Genomic DNA, 19,888 nt, shown 5'->3' with positions numbered 1-19,888 from the left:
GAACAATAATCAAGTTTATATGGCAAAACAAAAAAAAAACAGGATAACCAAAATAATCCTATACAATAAAAGTACTTCCGGAGGCTTTACCATCCCTGACTTCAAACTCTATTACAGAGCTACAGTAATGAAAACTGCTTGGTATTGGCACAAAAACAGAGATGTTGACCAATGGAATCGAATCAAAGACCCAGATCTTAATCCACAAACGTATGAACACCTGATTTTTGACAAAAGAGCTAAAATTATACAGTGGAAGAAAGAAAGCATCTTTAACAAATGGTGCTGGCATAACTGGATGTCAACCTGTAGAAGAATGAAAATAGATCCATATCTATCACCATGCACAAAACTCAAGTCCAAATGGATTAAAGACCTCAACATTAATCTGACCACATTGAACCTGATAGAAGATAAAGTGGGAAGTAGTCTACATGACATGGGCACAGGAGAGCACTTCCTAGGTAGAACCCTAGTAGCACAGACAATAAGAGCAACAATGAATAAGTGGGACCTCCTGAAACTGAGAAGCTTCTGTAAAGCAAAGACACTGTCTTTAAGACAAAAAGGCAACCTACTGATTGGGAGAAGATCTTCACTAACCCCTCATCAGACAAAGGTCTGATCTCCAAAATATACAAAGAACTCAAGAAACTAGACACTAAAACTCTAATTAACCCAATTAAAAAATGGGGTACTGAACTGAAGAGAGAATATTCAACAGAAGAAGTTCGAATGGCCAAAAGACACTTAAGATCATGCTCAGCCTCCTTAGTGATCAGGGAAATGCAAATCAAAACAACTCTGAGATACCATCTCACACCTGTCAGAATAGCTAAACTCAAAAACACCAATGATAAACTATGCTGGAGAGGATGTGGAGTGAGGGGAACACTCATCCATTGTTGGTGGGAATGCAAACTTATGCAGCCACTGTGAAAATCAGTGTGGCGGTTTCTCAGGAAACTGGGAATCAACCTACCTCAGTACCCAGCAATTCCACTCTTGGGAATATACCCTAGAGATTCCCCAACACTTAATAAAAGACAGGTATGAAACCAGGGGAAAAAAAGAAGAAGAAGAACACAATGAGAAGAAACACAAGGACACGCAACTTGGCTCTGGGACTTTACAGCACCGTTTGCCCTTTGCTCATTAAGAGGTCTTCATTTTCTACAGAAGATCATTCAGTGAACATTCTCAGGAGCTGGGAGAGGACAGATGAAGCTCAGAAGCAGAGTGTGTGCCGACACGGCCATCTGAGCTGTCCTCAGCATGAAAGCAAACTAAAGCTCAGTCCAGACTCTTTCATCCCTTGGCCTTTCTCCTGCTGTTTCTCCTCTTCTCTCTAAAGCTGATTGTTGCCTTTGCTCAAGGACAAGGAGGAGGGCAACTCATCAGCTGAAGAAAGTCTTAAGGGGAAAATGAATAACTCCAAGAATAATCGAGATGAAAGAACACAAAAGAAGAAATGTCACAGAGAAGAAGAGCTTGGTTCACAAGGGATTAGGAAGAGACCTGGCAGTGGGTCTAAGCAGAGGGAGCATTGAATGTAGGTTTCCTGACCACATGCCACACTTAAATTCATGCACACTCCAAGGTTACATAGAGCCAATCAGAATTCCCCTAAAGGGTCCAGAGTTTGTTCAGCTCATCCCTGGGAGTCTGAAGCCCTGTCTGCTCTAAAAGCTTTTCCTGAAGGTAGCAGTCACATTTCACAGAGGACCTTTTGTGGACCAACCTCCAGAAAGACTATCATGGGGGACAATAAGAACACTGCTCATCGGAGACAACTCAGATGTTTTCTTCATCTCCATGTCACCCCACCCTCCAGAGCTCCCTTACCTGTTCTGTATGGAGATTTTACACTACAGTAGGTTCCTAGGTGATCACAATGTTCAAATGCATGTGTTACCACATCTTCCTACAGACTCTTAAACAAGGACTTCTCTTAGGGGAAGGTGGGATGGCCCAGGGGAGAAAGGCACTTGCCACAGTCTTGTCTGTGAGTTGGTTCCTGGATCTCACAATTCAAAAGAGATAATTCACTCCTGAAAGTTGTCCTAGATCCCCACTTTACATACTGTAACATGCATGTGCACACACACACACGTACGCTCATACACACATACACCAAAAACCACATTTAAATATAAACAAATTTAAGCATTTTTTACTTGTTGGTTCTTGGGGCAAGGTTTCACTATGTAGCATTGATTGCTCCGGGACTCTCTATAGACCAGACAGGTCTCGAAGTCACTGAGATCCACCTGCCGCTGCATACAGAACCAATCTTGGCTCACAAATACATCTTTTTTTAATTGGGAGATGGTTCAGTCTATAAGGTGCTTGCCTTCTAAGTGTGAGGGACTGAGGAAAACCCTCAGAACCAATGCAAAAACAGGACACAGTTGAGGGAATTTGTAATTCCAGTGCTTGGCATGAAAACTAGAGGATTCCAGGGGCGCACAGGCCAGCCAATCCAGACTAATTCATGAGCCTAAGGTCCCATGAGTGACATTGTCACACAAAAGTAAGGTGTATGGTTCCTAAGAAATGACACCCAAGAATGACTTCTGTCGTCTGTTCACTCATTCACAGACATACACCATTATATGAGCAGGAAGTTGACAGACCGACAGACAAAATTAACAAGTTGAAGGGCACATAGAATAGTTTTAAAGTCAGTATGAATGGATGCAGAATATACTACAGAGTAGAGATCTTACTTAGCATGGGCTGAGACCGGAGTTCATCCCTTGAACAAACAAAACAATCAAAACAAGGCAAGGTGGAGTCCCATTATTTGGTAACTCCATTATGGCAACTGTTGAATCAGAATCCCCTAACTAGAAAGAAAGAATTGTGTTGTAACTTAGCATAACACACACAGTTCAGTTGCTGAATTGTGCTCAACTCTGAAACATGACCTGGAACAGTACAAATCTACTGGTTAAACAGAAAAGGTCCTTCTGTGGAACACTTTGTAGAGAGCCCCTTTCAGGTCCCTGTTCCTCAGGCTGTAGATGAACGGGTTCAGCATGGGGGTCACCACTGTGTACAGCACGGTGGCTGTCGTGTCCCTCTCAGATGAATGTGCAGATGCGGGGTTGAAATAAACGGCAATGATGGTGCCATAGAAGAGGAAGACCACAGCCAGGTGGGAGCCACAAGTGGAGAAGGCTTTCCATCTTCCCCTTGGGGAAGAGACTCTCAGGACAGCAGATGTGATGTGGATGTAGGAGATCAGGATGCACACAAATGGGGTGACCGTGATAACAGATCCCTCTGTAAGGATCATGAGCTCATTGAGGTGTGTGTCAGAGCAGGACAGTTTCAGGAGGGGCGTCGCATCACAAAAGAAGTGGGGGATGACATTGTCCGCACAGAATGAGAGCCTAGCCATGAGCAGGGTGTGTAATAGGACATTCAGATTGGCAGTGACCCATGATCCGGCCACCATCAGGACACAGAACTTTTGGGTCATCTTTGTTGTGTAGTGTAAAGGGTGGCAGATGGCCACAAAACGGTCATAGGCCATCACAGCCAGCAGGAAATTGTCCATGACAGCAAACATGAAAAGAAAATACATCTGTGTGAGACACCCAGAGAAGGAAATGGCCTGAGTCCCGAGTGTGTGCATGGCCAGCACCTTGGGGACAGTGGTGGAGGAGAAGCAGACATCCACGAAGGACAGGTTGCTGAGGAAGAAGTACATGGGGGTGTGAAGGCAGGAGTCTGTGCCGATGGCCAGGATGATGAGCAGGTTCCCCAGGACAGTGGCCAGGTACATGGTGAGGAAGAGCAGGAAGAGGAGCCGCTGCTGCTGGGGATCCCTGGAGAGTCCCAGGAGGAGGAACTCGGAGACACTCGACTGGTTACTGCCTCTCATTGGACTATGAGCAGGCGAAGATGATTAAATCCTCAATCTTAGGAATGCTGGTGTTGTTGGACAACTAGAATTACAGAGAAATAAGTCAGAGGCCTTGGCAAAATCACAAACGTTTTGTTCTCCGCAGTGGCTTCCCCTCTTCAGTAGCACAGTGAGCAGACTAGTGGATGTATTGTGTGTGGTGTCTCAGGAAGGATGCTGAACAGTTCATGGCAGTGGTGTTCTGGTCAGCTATGTGTGCTGCTTGCACTTTCTGCCACTGTTTTCCTTTTGGATCTTTGAGACAGGGTCTCCATGTGTTGACAAGAGTGACCTTGAACTTAGAATCCTCCTGACCCTGCCTACCGAGTTCATGGGTGACATGATCACAATGCCTGACCAGCTAATGTTTTTAAGAGTGTGATCTTTATATTGTTTTTATTTCTTGTGCATTCATGTTTTCCTGCATAAATGTCTATGTGACGGTTTCCAATACCCAGGAACTGAAGTTAAAGACAGTTGAGAGCTACCCTATGGATACTGGGCTAATGGACGAACAGTCAGTGCTCTTAACCACTGAGCCATCATTCCAGTTTCATAAAATAAAAATACAGTGTAATTTATAAAAACAATTATAGACATATCCTGGAGGTGCTGGTACCCACTTTCAGTCCCAGCAGTTGGATGGCTGAGTCAGCAGATCTCTGAATTCAGTGCCGCCTTGGTCTATAGAGCAAAATCAAGGACAGCATAATTGGCTACACAAAGAAATGCTCTCTCGATAACAAAGATAAATTACAGACATAAGAATCCTAGCAGACTTAGGAGGGAGGGTGTAGTAGTAGATGCCTTGAATCTCGATGTTGAGAAGGTAGAGGCAGGAAGAGCAAGAGTTTAAAGTCATTAGCTACACAGCCAGTCTGAGGATAGCATGCAATTTAGTTTAGATGTCGCTCAGTGGATTCACGGATAAAAAAAAAAAGTGTCTGTGTGTGTGTGTGTGTGTGTGTGTGGTGTGTGGGGTGGTTCATTATTTATAAATACAAATATTAGATAATTTGAAGGAGAATTGATGGGAATTATATTAACTTGATAAGTGAAATATGCCAGACTCAGAAAAACAAAAACACAGTATTTCTTTTTGGTTTTTTGCTTGCTTGTTGCTTTTTTTTTCTGGGGGGTTTTTGATTTGTTTTGGTTTGTGAGATTTGATTTCTCTGTGTAGCTCTGGGTAGTGAGGAACCTGCATTGTACACCAGGCCGGCATCAAACTCATCGACATCAACCTGGCTCTGCTTCCCGATTACCTTCTACTGCCTGACTACATTTCTTTCAAATGGGAAATATAAGTTAATAAAGAAACACGCTCCAGATTGGTTGCAACATCTACAATCACACTAATCAAAAGGAAGAGGCTGGAGGATCTCTGAGTTTAAGGCCAGCTTCATACATAGAGACTATCTCCATAGAGATTCTCAGCAGCTGGAGGGATGGCTCAGCGTCAAAGGCAAGGTATGCAACTAAAAATGTAAGAGTCTCAGGACAGCCAAGATATAGAGAGACTGTACCCATTTTTCAATTTTAAATAAATAACATTATTTTTAGTAACTAATACATAATAATAATAAAAACATTAAAGTAGAAGGGGACCTACTTCCAGGGAGAAGAGAACCAAAAGGGAAGACAAAGACAGTAAAGGATGAGATGAATTACATGGGATCACAAAATTTACATATGTGTAAAAATGCCATGATGAAACCATAATTATGTACAATTAATCTATATTGACAAGAGATATAAAACCACCAAAGGACACATACACACCCAGATGCTAACACCCACAAGCATTTAACACCCAGTATTATAGACATTATCACCATGATTAACAATGTGGCTTTGGAGGAAACATGGATTCTCCATTCTCTCCAATCTGAACAAATCACATATTCCTATTTGCTCTGTGAACCAAATTAGTCCTCATCCAAAGCCACCCCCAGAGTGATAATCACAGTGTGCTGCTCTCTAGACTCATACAGAGCTCACCTCGGAGTTCTAGACCACGACTTCTTGGCTAGGTGCCCTGAGCTGAACTTGTACAACTAAGGCAGAAAGGATTAGTCAGAGGGATGGGCAGACACTTGGCCATCCTGGACTCCCCACGACCAGGATGCCAGAACCTGACAAGACAGGCGCTGGTTATAATGGGTGATTACAAAGAATGGTCTGTGAGCTCAGAACTGTTTATGTGGCTCCACTTAAAAGGAATGGGTGTCCCTAGAAGGTTTCACCTCCAGTATGCAACATAAAGTCCTACTGACCTGACATTGAGAGCAGATGGCAGTCCTCGATGCCACAAGAAGTGCTGGGCTTGATTCACATATTTTTTCCTTTGCCAGAAGTTGTTACTCTGAGAGAGGAGAAATGTCATTGGTGTTGTCGGGCTGTAAGCAAGATGCTCTGGAGCCTGGGCTCAGCACTCTGGAGCAGGATATCTGGGGAGTCACAGAACAAGCTCTTCAGAGGAACTTCCATAGCCACGAGGGCCATAGTCCCTGAGAGCCTCAATAGAGACAAGCAGAGAGCAATTTGTCCTTTCTCCTTCTTGGGATCTTTGGGGTCCAACACTCACAATAAAGACTGTCACCTGCTTCTCTTCCTCGGGTCTTAAACAACACTGAAAATTGTGGAGTGTTGAGTGTAACTACAGGCAACACCCTTCTGCTACAGAGAACATCAGAATCCAGCATATTCTCCTCCTCACACCCAGTTCCAGTTAATATCACTGTTGAGAATGTAAAGTGTTGTAAGAATCAAGAGAGTGACTTCAAGAGCCTGTGAGATAGCTCAGTTATGGGCACTAACCAGCAAGTGTGATGACCTCAGCTGATCCCCCATGACCCACACAGTCCAACTGGCTCTAGCAGGCTGTTCTCTGACATCCACAAGCGCTCTATAGCATCCTGGTGTGCAACACATAAACACAAACTGTGTTGGTAGGGGTGAGAATTATATGAGGTTCTCATATAATGAATATGAATATGAGGTTCCTAGTTGGTGAACTATTTTGGGAAAGATTAGTAGGTGTGGTCTTTGAGGAAGTGTGTCACACGTGTGTTACACTAGGTTCAGTCTTTTACCCTCTTCCTCCAGTTTATGGATCAGATGTAAGCTCTCAGATGCAGCTCCAGTGCCATGCCTCCCACCTGCTGCCAGGCTACCCACCGTGATGGTCATGGACTTGCCATCTGACATCATAAACAACCTACCAATTAAATGCTTTCTTTTATAAGTTGTCTTGGTCATGGTGTCTCCACATGGCAATAGAAAAGAAACTAAGACAAGCACATTGTAATTTATAAATTTAATCCCAGCACCTGGGAGACAGAGACAGGTAGATTTCTGTCTGCTCCAGTTTAGATTGTCTTACATAGTGAGTTCAGGGCAGTCAGAAATACATAGTGAGACCATGTCTCCAAAAGAATACAAATAAAATCAAATAGAAAGTTAATAAGCTTCTTAATTTCATGGAGCTCTGCACACTTTCTAATCCACTGCTCCCTGTTGTCTGACTTTGGGAAGCATCTGACCTCCTTCCTTAGAGTCCCAAATCCTCACCCTCTTTTTAGTGAGGAGGGAAGTCCCCTCAAGGAGTTTTGACACATGACTAACTGAAACAAATTGTATTAAATGTCTCATGACTCTTGACTTTGTCAGAGCCCTTGTCCACCATGCAGAGCCTGTGTATTAAGTCATATTCCGTCCTTCACTCTGCTTGATCATCTGTATCCGGGTGGATATCACCTAGAGATCATGCCCCATGCACATGCAATTCATATGCTATTAATCAGTTTGAAAGGGGGTAGTGGGATAAGTAATATGTTTTTTTTTCCATTTTATAGAAAAAGAGAAATTGAAACCATTGAAGAATCTATTTACAAACTGGTAAAAAGGGGGTTCTATTAGATAAAATTCTTGAGACCCATGGATTCTTTAAGAATTTTTGTCAGGGCTGGAGAGATGGCTCAGGAATTAAGAACTCTTCCTGCTCTCTCACAGGCACCAGGTTCGAATCTTAGCACCCACCGGTGATGGCTCACCCGCATGGTGGCTCACAATCATCCATAAATCTAATCTCAGGGATTTCAATGCTCTCTTCTGGCCTCTGCAGACACTAGGCATGCACGAGGTACACAGACATGTAGCAGGAAATCCACTCATACACTTAAAGGTTGTTTTAAGGTTAAAAAAAGAAGAAGTTTTCTGTATAAAAGAGGCACGGTGGAAAATTCTGTAAGCTCAACACTTGGGAGGTGGAGGAAGGAGGATCAGGTTTTCAAAGTCAACCTCAGCCACATAGAGGAGCCAGACTTAGTCACAGGAGACTCCGTCTACACACACAAACTCACACAAAATACACATAGACAATGATGAATTCAGTAACAGTGTGAGCTCTATAGAAAGACCGTATCTCAAAACCAAATAGAATGAAATCTCTAATTTTTATGAAGTAACCATCCTTGAGGAGCACAGCCATTTTGGGTTTCCAAAGCGATTACTTCTAGCCTCTCCTGTTCATTGGCCTGCATGTCACCTGTGTCAGCAGGACTTGGCACCTGCTGCTACCTCTCATACTCCCTCTTGTGTTCCTCTTGGGTCTCAGCAGGCAGGGTCTCACTCTAGGGAGTAGGTTCTACTGGGGAGCATCAGCAGGCAGAAAGTCACAGCTCACAGCACATCTTCCTTGTAGTTCATGTGGCCAAATACAAGGTCAAGGGTCAAAAATGTAAACCACTTGTCAGAAGCCACAACAGACGTGGAGACATTGTTTTACAGGGCAGTGCAACAAAGAGGTCAATGTATCAGTTTACCGTAAAAACTAACAGCAGCGGAGAAATTAGAGACTAGAGCTGGAGAGTTGGCTCGGCTGATAAAGGCAAGGCTCACAACCAAATATAAGAGAAATCACAGACCTGGATTGCACTCTTTACACTAAGCAATTATCATGTTGCAGGAATTTGTTCAGTAGAAGTGGACTCGATCATGTTGTAACTGAGGCTGGAGAAAGCTCTTAATTTTCTGCATTTGCCTTCTGAGTCCAGAGACTACAGGTATGAATCACCACACATCTTATTTTAAGGCAAACACCAAACTGTCATGGCAATGCTTGCAATCCCGGTGATCAGATGACTAAGGAAAGAAAATCATGGGTGTAAGGGTGTATGCAATGTACACCATATCCAACTCAGAGGGAGGGGAGGAGAAAGTAACATTTTGAAAGGATAATTATAACCATGGGCTGGAATGTAAGTCCTGGGTAGAGTTCTCAGCACACCAAAGCCTTTGGAATTGAGCAAATCCAGGGTTTCAGTCAGTCTTCCGGGCTCAGCGGCTCTTACAGTGTCAGATCTCACTGCAGTCAGAACGTCAGACGTGGACTGGAGGGGTGGCTCCATGGTTAGAGCGCTTGTTGCTCTTGCAGAAGACCTGGGTTCATCTCCTAGATGCAGGTGGTAGCTAGCAACAGTCTGTAACTTCAGGTTCAAGTGTCCCTGGACACCAGGCACACAAGTAGCGCACACACATATATACAGGCAGAATACTTGAACAAGTAAAATGATCAAGTCCCTTACAGATTTTATTAAAAATGCATGTATAATAAAAATATTAGGTGGAAAAAGTAAGTTGATACAGAAGTTATTCCTTGTGCAGAATTATTTTAGGACAGCAGAAGATGTTGAAATATGAGTGATGGGTTTGCTTTCTGTTTCTCCTCCAAATGATCCAAAATGCATATATTCTGTACATAGACAGGGGTCACAAGGACAAACAATTTTGAAAATTTCAAACTCACTTCTCTAATATTAAGGAGACATGAGTGACGTTGTTGTTCAGGAAGAAGAACACAATGAGAAGACACACAGGGCAGGGTGACTTGACTCTGGGACTTTACAGCACCGTTTGCTCTTTGCTCTATATGAGGTCTTCGTTTTCTGAAGGAGCTCATTCAGTGAACATTCTCAGGAGCTGGGAGAGGACAGATGAAGCTCAGAAGCAGGGTGTGTGCCAAGGGGACAGGGCCCTCCGAGCTGTCCTCAGCATAAAAGCAAACAAAAGCTCAGGCCACACACTTTCATCCCTTGGCCTTTCCCCTGCTGTTTCTCCTCTTCTCTCTAAAGCTGATTGTTGTCTTTGCTTAAGGACAAGGAGAAGGGGGTGTGGGACCAGGGCAGCTCATCAGCTGAAAAAAGTCTTAAGGAGAGGATGAATAACTCCAAGAATAATCAAGACTAGAGAACACAAAAGAAAAGACTTCATGGGGAAGAAGGGCTTGGTTCAAAAGGGATTAGGAAGAGACCTGGCAGTGGGTCTAAGCAGAGGGAGCATTGAATGTAGGTTTCCTTACCACATGCCACACATGAGCTCATGCACACTCCATTGTACATACAGCCAATCAGAATTCCTCTAAAAGGTTCAGAGTTTGTTCAGCTCATCTCTGGGTTCCTGAAGCGCTGTCTGCTCCGAAAAGCTTTTTCTGAAGGTAGCAGTCACATTTCACAGAGGGGCTTTTGTGGACCAACCGCCAGCAAGACTATCATGGGGGACACATAAGGACGCTGCTCATCGGAGACAACACAGATGTTTTCTTCATCTCCCTGTCACCCTACCCTCCAGAGTCCCCTTACCTGTTCTGTATGGAGATTTTACACTACAGTAGGTTCCTAGGTGATCACAGTGTTCAAATGTGTGTGTTATCACGTCTTCCTACAGAATCTTAAACAAGGACTTCTCTTAGGGGAAGGTGGGATGGCCCAGGGGAGAAAGGCACTGGCCACAGTCTTGACTCTGCGAGCTGGACTCCTTTCTCCCCTCCCTTTAAAAGAGATAATTCACCCCTTAAAGTTGTTCATGAATTCCACCTTACATACTGTTACACGCATGTGTGTGCATGTGCTTGTGTATGCATATGCACACAAAAAATGCATTTGAATAAAAACAGATGTAAACATTTTGCTTGTTTATATTTGAGACAGGGTTTCACCATTTATCCATGGCTGGCCTGGATCTCTCTACATTGGCCTGGTTATACTAGAAATCACTGAGATCCACCTGCCTCTGCATACATGACCAAACTGGGCTCACAAATATATCTTATTTTAAACAAGATGGTTCAGTCTGTAACGTGCTTGCCTTCCAAGCATGAGGGACTGAGGTAAACCTTCAGAACCAATGCAAAAGCAAGACACAGTTGAGGGAATTCGTAAACCCAGAACTGGGACCTGAAAACTGGTGAATTCCAGGGGCGCACAGGCCAGCCAGTTTGATTCATGAGCCTAAGGTCCCATGATTGTCATTGTCACACAAAAATAAGGGGTATGATTCCTAAGAAAAGTGATCCAAGATTTTCTTATATTTCTGGTCACACATTTACAGACATACACAGAACACATGAACGTCAACTCGACATATGGACAGACAAAATGTACCAAGTTGCTTGCACATAAAATAAATTTAATTAGTATGAATGGCTACAGAATAAAGTACAGGGTGGAGCGCTGACCTAGCATGCAGAGAGACCTAGGTTCAATCACAGGAACCCAAAAAAACAATCACAGCAGGCTGTACTGGTACAGGCCTTTATTGCCAGCACTCAGGAGGCAGAGGCAGGCAGATCTCTAGGAAGTCGAGGCCAGTGTTATCTATAAGAACAACTTTCTGGACCGGTTTCAAAGCTTCAGAGACACCCTGTCTTGAAAAACAAAAACAAAAAACAAAAAAAAACGACCAAAACCCAACAAAAACAAAAAAAGACAATCATGACAAAGTTCATGTCATAATATTTAGGATCTCCTTTCTTGCAACTGGTGATGAGATTCACCTAAAAGGAAAGAAGCAATCGTTTCTGCCTGAGCTTAAAACAGTCATAGAATTAAAACAGTCACAAAATTATACTCAACTCTGAAACGTGATGGGGAACAAGGAGAACTACAAATTTTCTCATTAAACAGAAAAGGTCATTCTGTGGACCACTTTGTAGAGAGCCCCTTTCAGGTCCCTGTTCCTCAGGCTGTAGATGAACGGGTTCAGCATGGGGGTCACCACTGTGTACAGCACGGTGGCTGCCATGTCCTTCTCAGATGAATGTGCAGATGCGGGGTTGAAATACACGGCGATGATGGTGCCATAGAAGAGGAAGACCACAGCCAGGTGGGAGCCACACGTGGAGAAGGCTTTCCATCTTCCCCATGGGGATGAGACTCTCAGGACAGCAGATGTGATGTGGATGTAGGAGATCAGGATGCAAACAAATGGGGTGACCGTGACAACAGCTCCCTCTGTAAGGATCATCAGCTCATTGAGGTGTGTGTCAGAGCAGGACAGTTTCAGGAGGGGAGTTGCATCACAAAAGAAGTGGGGGATGGCATTGTCCCCACAGAATGACAGCCTAGCCATGAGCAGGGTGTGTAATATGACATTCAGATTGGCCGTGACCCAAGATCCAGCCACCATCAGGACACAGACTTTATGGGTCATCTTTGTTGTGTAGTGTAAAGGGTGGCAGATGGCCACAAAACGGTCATAGGCCATCACAGCCAGCAGAAAATTGTCCATGTCCACAAACATGAAGAGAAAATACATCTGTGTGAGACACTCAGAGAAGGAAATGACCTGAGTCCCGAGTGTGTGCATGGCCAGCACCTTGGGGACAGTGGTAGAGGAGAAGCAGACATCCACGAAGGACAGGTTGCTGAGGAAGAAGTACATGGGGGTGTGAAGGCGGGAGTCTGTGCCGATGGCCAGGATGATGAGCAGGTTCCCCAGGACAGTGGCCAGGTACATGGTGAGGAAGAGCAGGAAGAGGAACCGCTGCTGCTGGGGATCCCTGGAGAGTCCCAGAAGGAGGAACTCAGAGACTCCAGACTGATTGCTGCCTCTCATGGTCTGAGCCCAAGTGAAGAGGAGACAGTAAATTCAAAACCTAAACAGGCATGGACATGAGGTAATAGGGCACCAGGCAGGGTCCCATCTGCAAATCAGTTCACAGAGTTGTAACCCAGGATGTGCCCAGGCCATCTACGCATCTGCTTTCCAACTCTCCGCCACGGTGTGTTTCCTACCTGAGCATCCCAGTGGCCACACAGCCTCTAAGAATAGCTATGCCATGTTTATACCTCTGCTTTCCTTCTGCCTCCTTCCTAGCACAGAGCAGCAGAAATGTCCTGTTAGTGCTGTGCTGTCACGAGCAATAACCAATGGATTTGAGCTTCTACGTCGGCTTCTTGCTGCTGGAAGAGTTGCAGGGGGTGTTTCTCAAGTAAATTCACCCCGAGTCAGCAAATGTGTGTGTCTTCTCTGCTGTAACCCTACCTGGGAGGGCAGTTGGTGCTATCTGACGCTGTTCATCTCACACTAACTGCAGAGTTAGTGATATCTTGGGAACACGGTCAAGTCCTTAGCTAGAGAGGAGCAGGTGTATAGGGTCTCAGTCTTCTGAGCAGGAAAGATGTTCAGAACAACCACAGAACAGTCATTTATGGGAGGGAGTCTCTTTGGCTACTGGGACCAGAATCCCTCAGGGCCTCATTATAGACAGAAAGAGAAACTCCTATATACATATTGGGCCCCTTTGGACCAAACCACATGACAGAGAATAGCACCAAAGTTTACATGCAATGGTTGGATCAAGATATATAGACTTCAGAAAGGAGTCCATGCCGGTGACACAGATCCCCGATGATATTGTTTATGATGTCAAATCTAATTGCTTTTATGATCTCAGCCTGTCGGTGTGAAGATGAAATTTTTGTATTCCCGTATGTTCAACGTAATCTTTGCTTTCCTATGTCTGGTCACTTTCAGCAATGATCCGTGATGTCATAACGTCTTCAGTTTGAGGCAGGAATATTAAGGGCAACATCTAGGAGGAATTTGGTCTTCATGGAAGATGCCTTTTAAGGTGCCTTTCCAAATCACATGATTTACTCTTGTCTTGGATGGAACCCCTATTGCACATAGGCTCAGCGTGGTGAGGCTGGGTAGCACGATTAATCAAAACTGACAGACAGAAATTGGGGTTCAACCTGAAGGTCAGAAAAACAAAACAGTCAGCCACTGGTTCTCACCTCTACCTCAGTCTGAAATGGCAATCCTGCCTCCAGGAGTCAAAGAATGAGTCTGTGTGTGAGAGCTGTCTCTTCCCATCTTATATTCCTATTTAGGGGTGGGATTAAAGGAGTGCACCACTACCACCCGGTTTCTATGGCAAACTAGTGTGGCTATTGGGATTAAAGGTGTGTGTCACCACTGTCTGGTCTGTAAGGCTGATAAGTGTGGCTGTTTGAGTCTCTGAACTTCAGCAAGCTTTATTTAATAAGATACAAATGACATACCACTACAGGGCTGGAACGCCATGTTCCTACCACACACGCACCCTTCTCCACAGCAGATGGAAGCAGGATGAGGCTCCATCTGACTCTACCACTGTGAGGACAGCCATAATGTGCAACTCCAACCTTCGCTGCCTCCCTGAGAAGCAGACAGGGACTGAAGAAGAAAACAAGCAGATCTGACTCCGGGCGGGGCGGCCCCAGTAGCCAGACTGACCGACTCAGCTGCCACCCAGCCCCACACCCAGGGTCTTAGGTCGCCCACCCTAACATCTCCCCCTTCTGTGTCCCTCTGGAGCTCATGAAGGACAGAATGACACCTGCAGGATCTCTGTGACTCAGAGCAGCAGCAGAATGGCCAAGAGGAGTTTCTGTGAGGGCCCAGTAATGGTGGAGTAGCAGAAACCAGAGGTCTTAAACCAGACCGATGAGTCATGAAAGTGAACGTTTGCAGGGAAAGCTGATAGGACAAAACGGTCTCCTGTGTGACACACCAAGGCGGACATGCCGCCAGGACGAATGAGTAGAGGTTGGGGAAGTGAGAGAGATGGAGGGGCAAAGAGATATTTTGTTTGTTTGTTTGTTTGTTTGCTTTGTGTGCTGGATGTTTGATTGTTTGGTTGGTTTGGTTTAATTGTGTGTTTTAATTTTCTTTTGGGGGGATAATGCAAGGGTGAGGGGCAGATATTGGATAACTGTGAGATGAGCAGAATTGGGATACATGATGTGAAATTCCCAAGAATCAATAAAGAAATTATGTTTTAAAAAAGAGAGAGATAAATAAAGAGAGAAAGAGAGGGAGGAGTGAGGGAGGCAGAGATGAAAGGAGGAAGGACGGAGAGAATAGAGCAAAAGAATGAAAGAAAGAAAGAAAGAAAGAAAGAAAGAAAGAAAGAAAGAAAGAAAGAAAGAAAGAAAGGAAGGAAGAAAGAGACAGAGAGAAGAAAAAGCAGGCCAGCTTTTGGTTTACACTTGTAGTTCTGCTGCTGTGGAGAGTTGAGGGAGAATTCAAACAATATGGAGATTTCATATCAGAGAAGGCGAGGCAAAGAGTAGAGGGAGAGGAGGAAGAGGAGGGAATTATTTTAAGAAAGCCCCTCCTGGTTTGGGAGATCTAGGTTTGAGTCATTTCTTGATTATTGGCTATCATTTTTTGCTAACGATTGATAGTTTGAAATCACATGAACATTTCATACATGGTTTAAAGCAGGAAGGATTCATGTGTGTATATGGGGTGAGTGATTGTGTGTAGAAGTGCATGTTTGTATGTTAGTGTATGTGCCTGTGTACGTGTGTGTGTTTGTATGTGTCTAGGTTTGTCCATGTGAGTACATGTATATGCTGGTGTGTGCCTATGTGAGAGGTATTCCTGTCTGTGTATGTATGTATGTATGTTTGTATGTGTACGTGTTTGTCCGTGTGAGTTCGTGGGCATGTTGGTGTGTGCATATGTGGAGGGTGTTCCTCTGGTGTATTGTGTGTTTGTATGTGTCTCTGTGTGTATTTCGGTTTGTGGGTTTGTATGTGTACATATAGGAGGTGTATATATGTATGTATGTACAGGAGGTTTGTATTTTATTGGAGTATATATATGTATGTGTTATTTGTATGTGTATGTTTAGGGGGTATTATGTGTGTTGGGTGGATGTGTATGAATATTGGAATTATCATATATGTGTGTGACATACACATGGTGCACATGTGTATGGAGACCCAAAGTTGATGTCAGGTGTCCTAGTTACCGCTCTGTTGCTGTGAGGAGGAACCATGGCCAAAGCAGTTCTTACACAAGAAAGCATTTAATTGGGACCTTGCTTGCACTTTCAGAGGTTGGTGTATGATCATCATACTGGGAGGCAGACAGACATGGAGCTGAAACAGTAGATGGGAGCTTTACATTCTGATCAGCAGACAGCAGGCAGAGAGAGACTGAGCCTGGTGAAGATGTTTGAAACCTCAAAGCCCACCCCCAGGGACACACGTCCCCAAACAAGGCCACACCACTTTCTCCTTCTCTAAACAGTTCAGCAACTAGGGATTAGACATTCAAATATATGAGCTATGGGAACCATTCTCCTTCAAACCAGCACATTGGATGTCGTCCTCAATTGTTCTTCACCTGATGTCTCTTGCTGAGGTCAACTCTCCCCTATTCCAGCTAGTTTAACTAGCTAGCTTCCCATAGGAATCCACATCTCTGTCCCCCTAGAGTTAGGATTACAGATGGCCACCATCCCACCCTGGTTGTCACAGGGGTGTAGGGATCTGGACTCAGATCACATACTTGCATGGTAAGCATCAATACACTGAGCCTTTTCAAAATTCCCAACAGAAAGAACTTTAATAAATGAATCTTGATTCACCAGTGGGTGAATGTCTGATAAACCACTACTGAGTGTAGCATCAAAATGCTAGGAGAAGTGGGGGAAGGGGCAGCAGCTGGTGTAAGTAAGAGTTCCTTGGGAGGAGGGGTTTGAACGACAGCACCAGCACTTGGTTCCATTATCCAGACCTGGGTTACCAAATCAATGCTCTTCCAACGTGGGGCTCAACATCCATCCAGGGAAACAGATCCGATCTCTGTTTGTTCTCTCTCTCTCTCTCTCTCTCTCTCTCTCTCTCTCTCTCTCTCACACACACACACACACACACACACACACACACACACAAAATGGTGACTTCTGGGACAGTCTAAACTCCATAGGAAGACCATTTCTCAGAACAAAATAGAATGAACTCTGTCATTTTTCCTTAGTAACTATCATTAATGAGCTCAGCGACAGTGAATTTCAAAAACAAGAACTTCTAGCCTCCCCTGTTCATTGGCTTGCATGTCACCTGTGTCACTACGATTTGGCGTCCCCTGCTGATTCTCATACTCGTTCTTTTGTTCCTCTTGGGTCTCAGCAGGCAGGGTCTACCTCTAGGAAGTAGGCTCTACTGGGGAGCATCAGCAGGCAGAATGTCACAGCCAACAGCACATCTTCGCTTGTAGTTCATGTGGCCAAATACAAGGCCAAGGGTCAAGAATAGAAACCATTTGTCAGAAGCAACAACAGACATGGAGACATTGTTATACAGGGCAGTGCAGCAGAGAGGTCTATGTGTCAATTTATTGTAAAAACTAACAGCAGCAGTGCCTGAGAAATCACAGACTAGAGCTGGAGAGTTGGCTCAGCTGATAAAGGCAAGGCTCACAACCAAATATAAGAGAAATCACAGACCTGTATTGCACTGTTTACATTTTGCAAACGCTTTGTAAAGGGAAATTGTGCAGCAGAAATGGCTGCAACCTTCTGATGTAGCTGAGGCTGGCATGACTCTTGATCCTTCTGTGTTTGCCTTATGAATCTTTGGTCTACGGGTATGGATCACCACACATCTTTTTTAAGGCAAACACCAAACTGTCATGGCAATGCCTGCAATACCGGTGATCAGGTGACTAAGGGAAGAAAATCATGGGTGTAAGGGCAACATGCAATGTACAGCATATCCAACTGAGGGGGAGGGAAAGAGAAAGTAACATTTTGAAAGGATAATTATAACCATGGGCTGGAAAGTAAGTCATGGGTAGAGTTCTCAACACAACGAAGCCCTTGGGTTTTGTAGTGAGGAGCTACGGGCAGGCCTGCTTTTCATCCCGCCCGGCTCCTGCATGGCTAGCTTAGTCCCAGAAATAACAACACACCAATTGTATTCATTTAAGCACTGCCTGGCCCATTATCTCTAGAGAGTTAGTTACTGACTAACTCTCATATCTTGATATTAACCCATTTCTAATAATCTGTATAGCCCCACGAGGTGTGGCTTACCGGGAAAGATTCAGCATGTCTGACCTGGTGGCTGGCTCCATGGCTTCTGCCTCATAGTCCTCTTCCCAGCATTTTGTTCTGTTTACTCCGCCTACCTAATTTTCTGTCCTATCAAGGGGCCAAGGCAGTCTCTTTATTGACCAATGAAAATAACACAATAGACAGATAACCCTCCTCCATCATTTCCCCTTTTTCTGTTTAAACAAAAAAGAAAGGCTTTCATTTTAACATAGTAAAATTACACATAACAAAACAGTTATCAAGCAAGAATTACAGTCACAATATTTATAACTATATCTTTATCATAATAATGGAAAACTATAACTACGACTATCCATTCTTTAACTCCATCAAAGACTCCAGAAGGATATATTACCTAAGTAAACAAGAAGTAAGCAACTTCCAAAACTCTAGAAATGACAGAGACATCTCACTGCCTGGACAGTCACCCAAAGTTCCTCTGTATCGTTGGGGCACCCATCTTCAGCCTTCAGGCCCATAATATCCAGAGACATTTCCATGAAGCAGGAAATTTCAAAGGCAATTCAGTCACTATCTGCCGTGTCCTGCAGAATGTCTCGCAGACTCTTTCATGAATCAGGAACCCCGAAAGATCATCTCACCTTTAGGCAAGTTCAGCAGTCCTCTCTCTGCGGGTTCTCTGTGTCCAGTTTATATAACAGTCCAGGCAAGAGCAGTTTCTTGCCCAAATGGCTAACCAACTCCATAAGGAGCCTCTTCGATGCCCATCTTCCACTTGAAGTAGATTGGTGCTGCCAGGAGCAGACGTGTCTCATTGTCATGAAAAGTCCTAAGTTATTAAAACATTAAATGCCATGTTCTGTAGTCTTTGAAAGATATGAATGTCTATCTGAAATATATCTATGCACTTCTAGAAAATCAGACTAACATTGCTACAAGCTAGTATTATCCATTAACAACCTATATTTTTAATTATACATTGCATTTTTATATGAACTACACAATCAAAATCAGAAATATATACACATATAACAAAATTGACCTTAAAATCCATACCAATGCAAATTATTCATATCTATATCATATCCCCCTTTAAATGTAAAAGAACATTTATAAACAATATCTGGGAATATGGACGTAGTTGTTTCTCTCCAAACTTCTTCCTGCTGAATAGGGGCGCTGTTAATCAGGTCTTTCATGGTAAAACCTGTCTGCCAGGTTCCTCTCAGTTGGCAGTTGAGTGAAGTAATTTCTTGAGGGTTTTCACAGCAACCTTTCAGGAGGACGTGGTCTATCATACCATATTGGGATAGAAGCAATCCACAGGGTCTCATCCTCTGTGAAAACAAAAGAAGAACCTCCTTTCCAAAGTATCATATCCTTAGATCCAAATTCAGAAGTCAAGGTATTTTCAAAATATCTATCCTGGATTAATTCTGCAGCATTTATAAGCAAATGTCTTTTGGCGACTGTTGCTTTTTCCTCAGCATTCAAACAATTAAAAGAGAGCATAACAGCATACAGTATCAAGATTCTCTGTGTATTTTCCATCTTTATGATGGCTTTATTTTAACCTCTATTTCTTTTATTTTTACTTTTACTTTTTGAGACTGGTTCTCTGTATATCTTTGTCCTGGAATAACTCTGTAGACAAGGCTGTCCTTGAACTCAGAGATCCACTTGTTTCTGCCTCCCAAGTGTTGGGCTCAAAGGTGTATGCTACCACACCTTGAACTCACAGAGATCTGTCTGTCTCTGCCTCCCAGGCACTGGATTAAAGGTGTGTACTACCACACCTTGAGGTCACAGAGGTCAGTCTACCTCTGCCTCCCTTGTGT

The 19,888-nt window shown here is 43.9% G+C and overlaps 2 protein-coding genes across 2 annotated transcripts; both read right to left on the bottom strand.

Annotated features, from left to right (window-relative positions):
* Positions 1-2,953: 2,953 nt before the first annotated feature.
* LOC148121041 (olfactory receptor 1f45-like) lies at positions 2,954-3,892 on the bottom strand. The gene has a single exon (XM_087910790.1). The coding sequence runs from the start codon at positions 3,890-3,892 to the stop codon at positions 2,954-2,956; it is 939 nt and encodes a 312-aa protein (XP_087766916.1).
* A 7,943-nt stretch (positions 3,893-11,835) lies between these two features.
* LOC146892840 (olfactory receptor 1f45-like) lies at positions 11,836-14,173 on the bottom strand. The gene has a single exon (XM_085694671.1). The coding sequence runs from the start codon at positions 12,806-12,808 to the stop codon at positions 11,870-11,872; it is 939 nt and encodes a 312-aa protein (XP_085550797.1). The 5' UTR covers positions 12,809-14,173; the 3' UTR covers positions 11,836-11,869.
* Between the last annotated feature and the right edge of the window lie 5,715 nt (positions 14,174-19,888).

Source organism: Myodes glareolus, chromosome 9, assembly GCF_982192425.1.
Source record: "Myodes glareolus chromosome 9, mMyoGla1.1, whole genome shotgun sequence".
In the NCBI taxonomy this organism is placed as follows: Eukaryota; Metazoa; Chordata; class Mammalia; order Rodentia; family Cricetidae; genus Myodes; species Myodes glareolus.
Note: the sequence above shows the minus strand (reverse complement) of the source record. Positions and strands in the feature narration are given on the sequence as shown.

Excerpts from the sequence above, each read along its gene's own strand:
- LOC146892840 (XM_085694671.1), bottom strand. The coding sequence starts at position 12,808 with ATGAGAGGCAGCAATCAGTCTGGAGTCTCTGAGTTCCTCCTTCTGGGA.
- LOC148121041 (XM_087910790.1), bottom strand. The coding sequence starts at position 3,892 with ATGAGAGGCAGTAACCAGTCGAGTGTCTCCGAGTTCCTCCTCCTGGGA.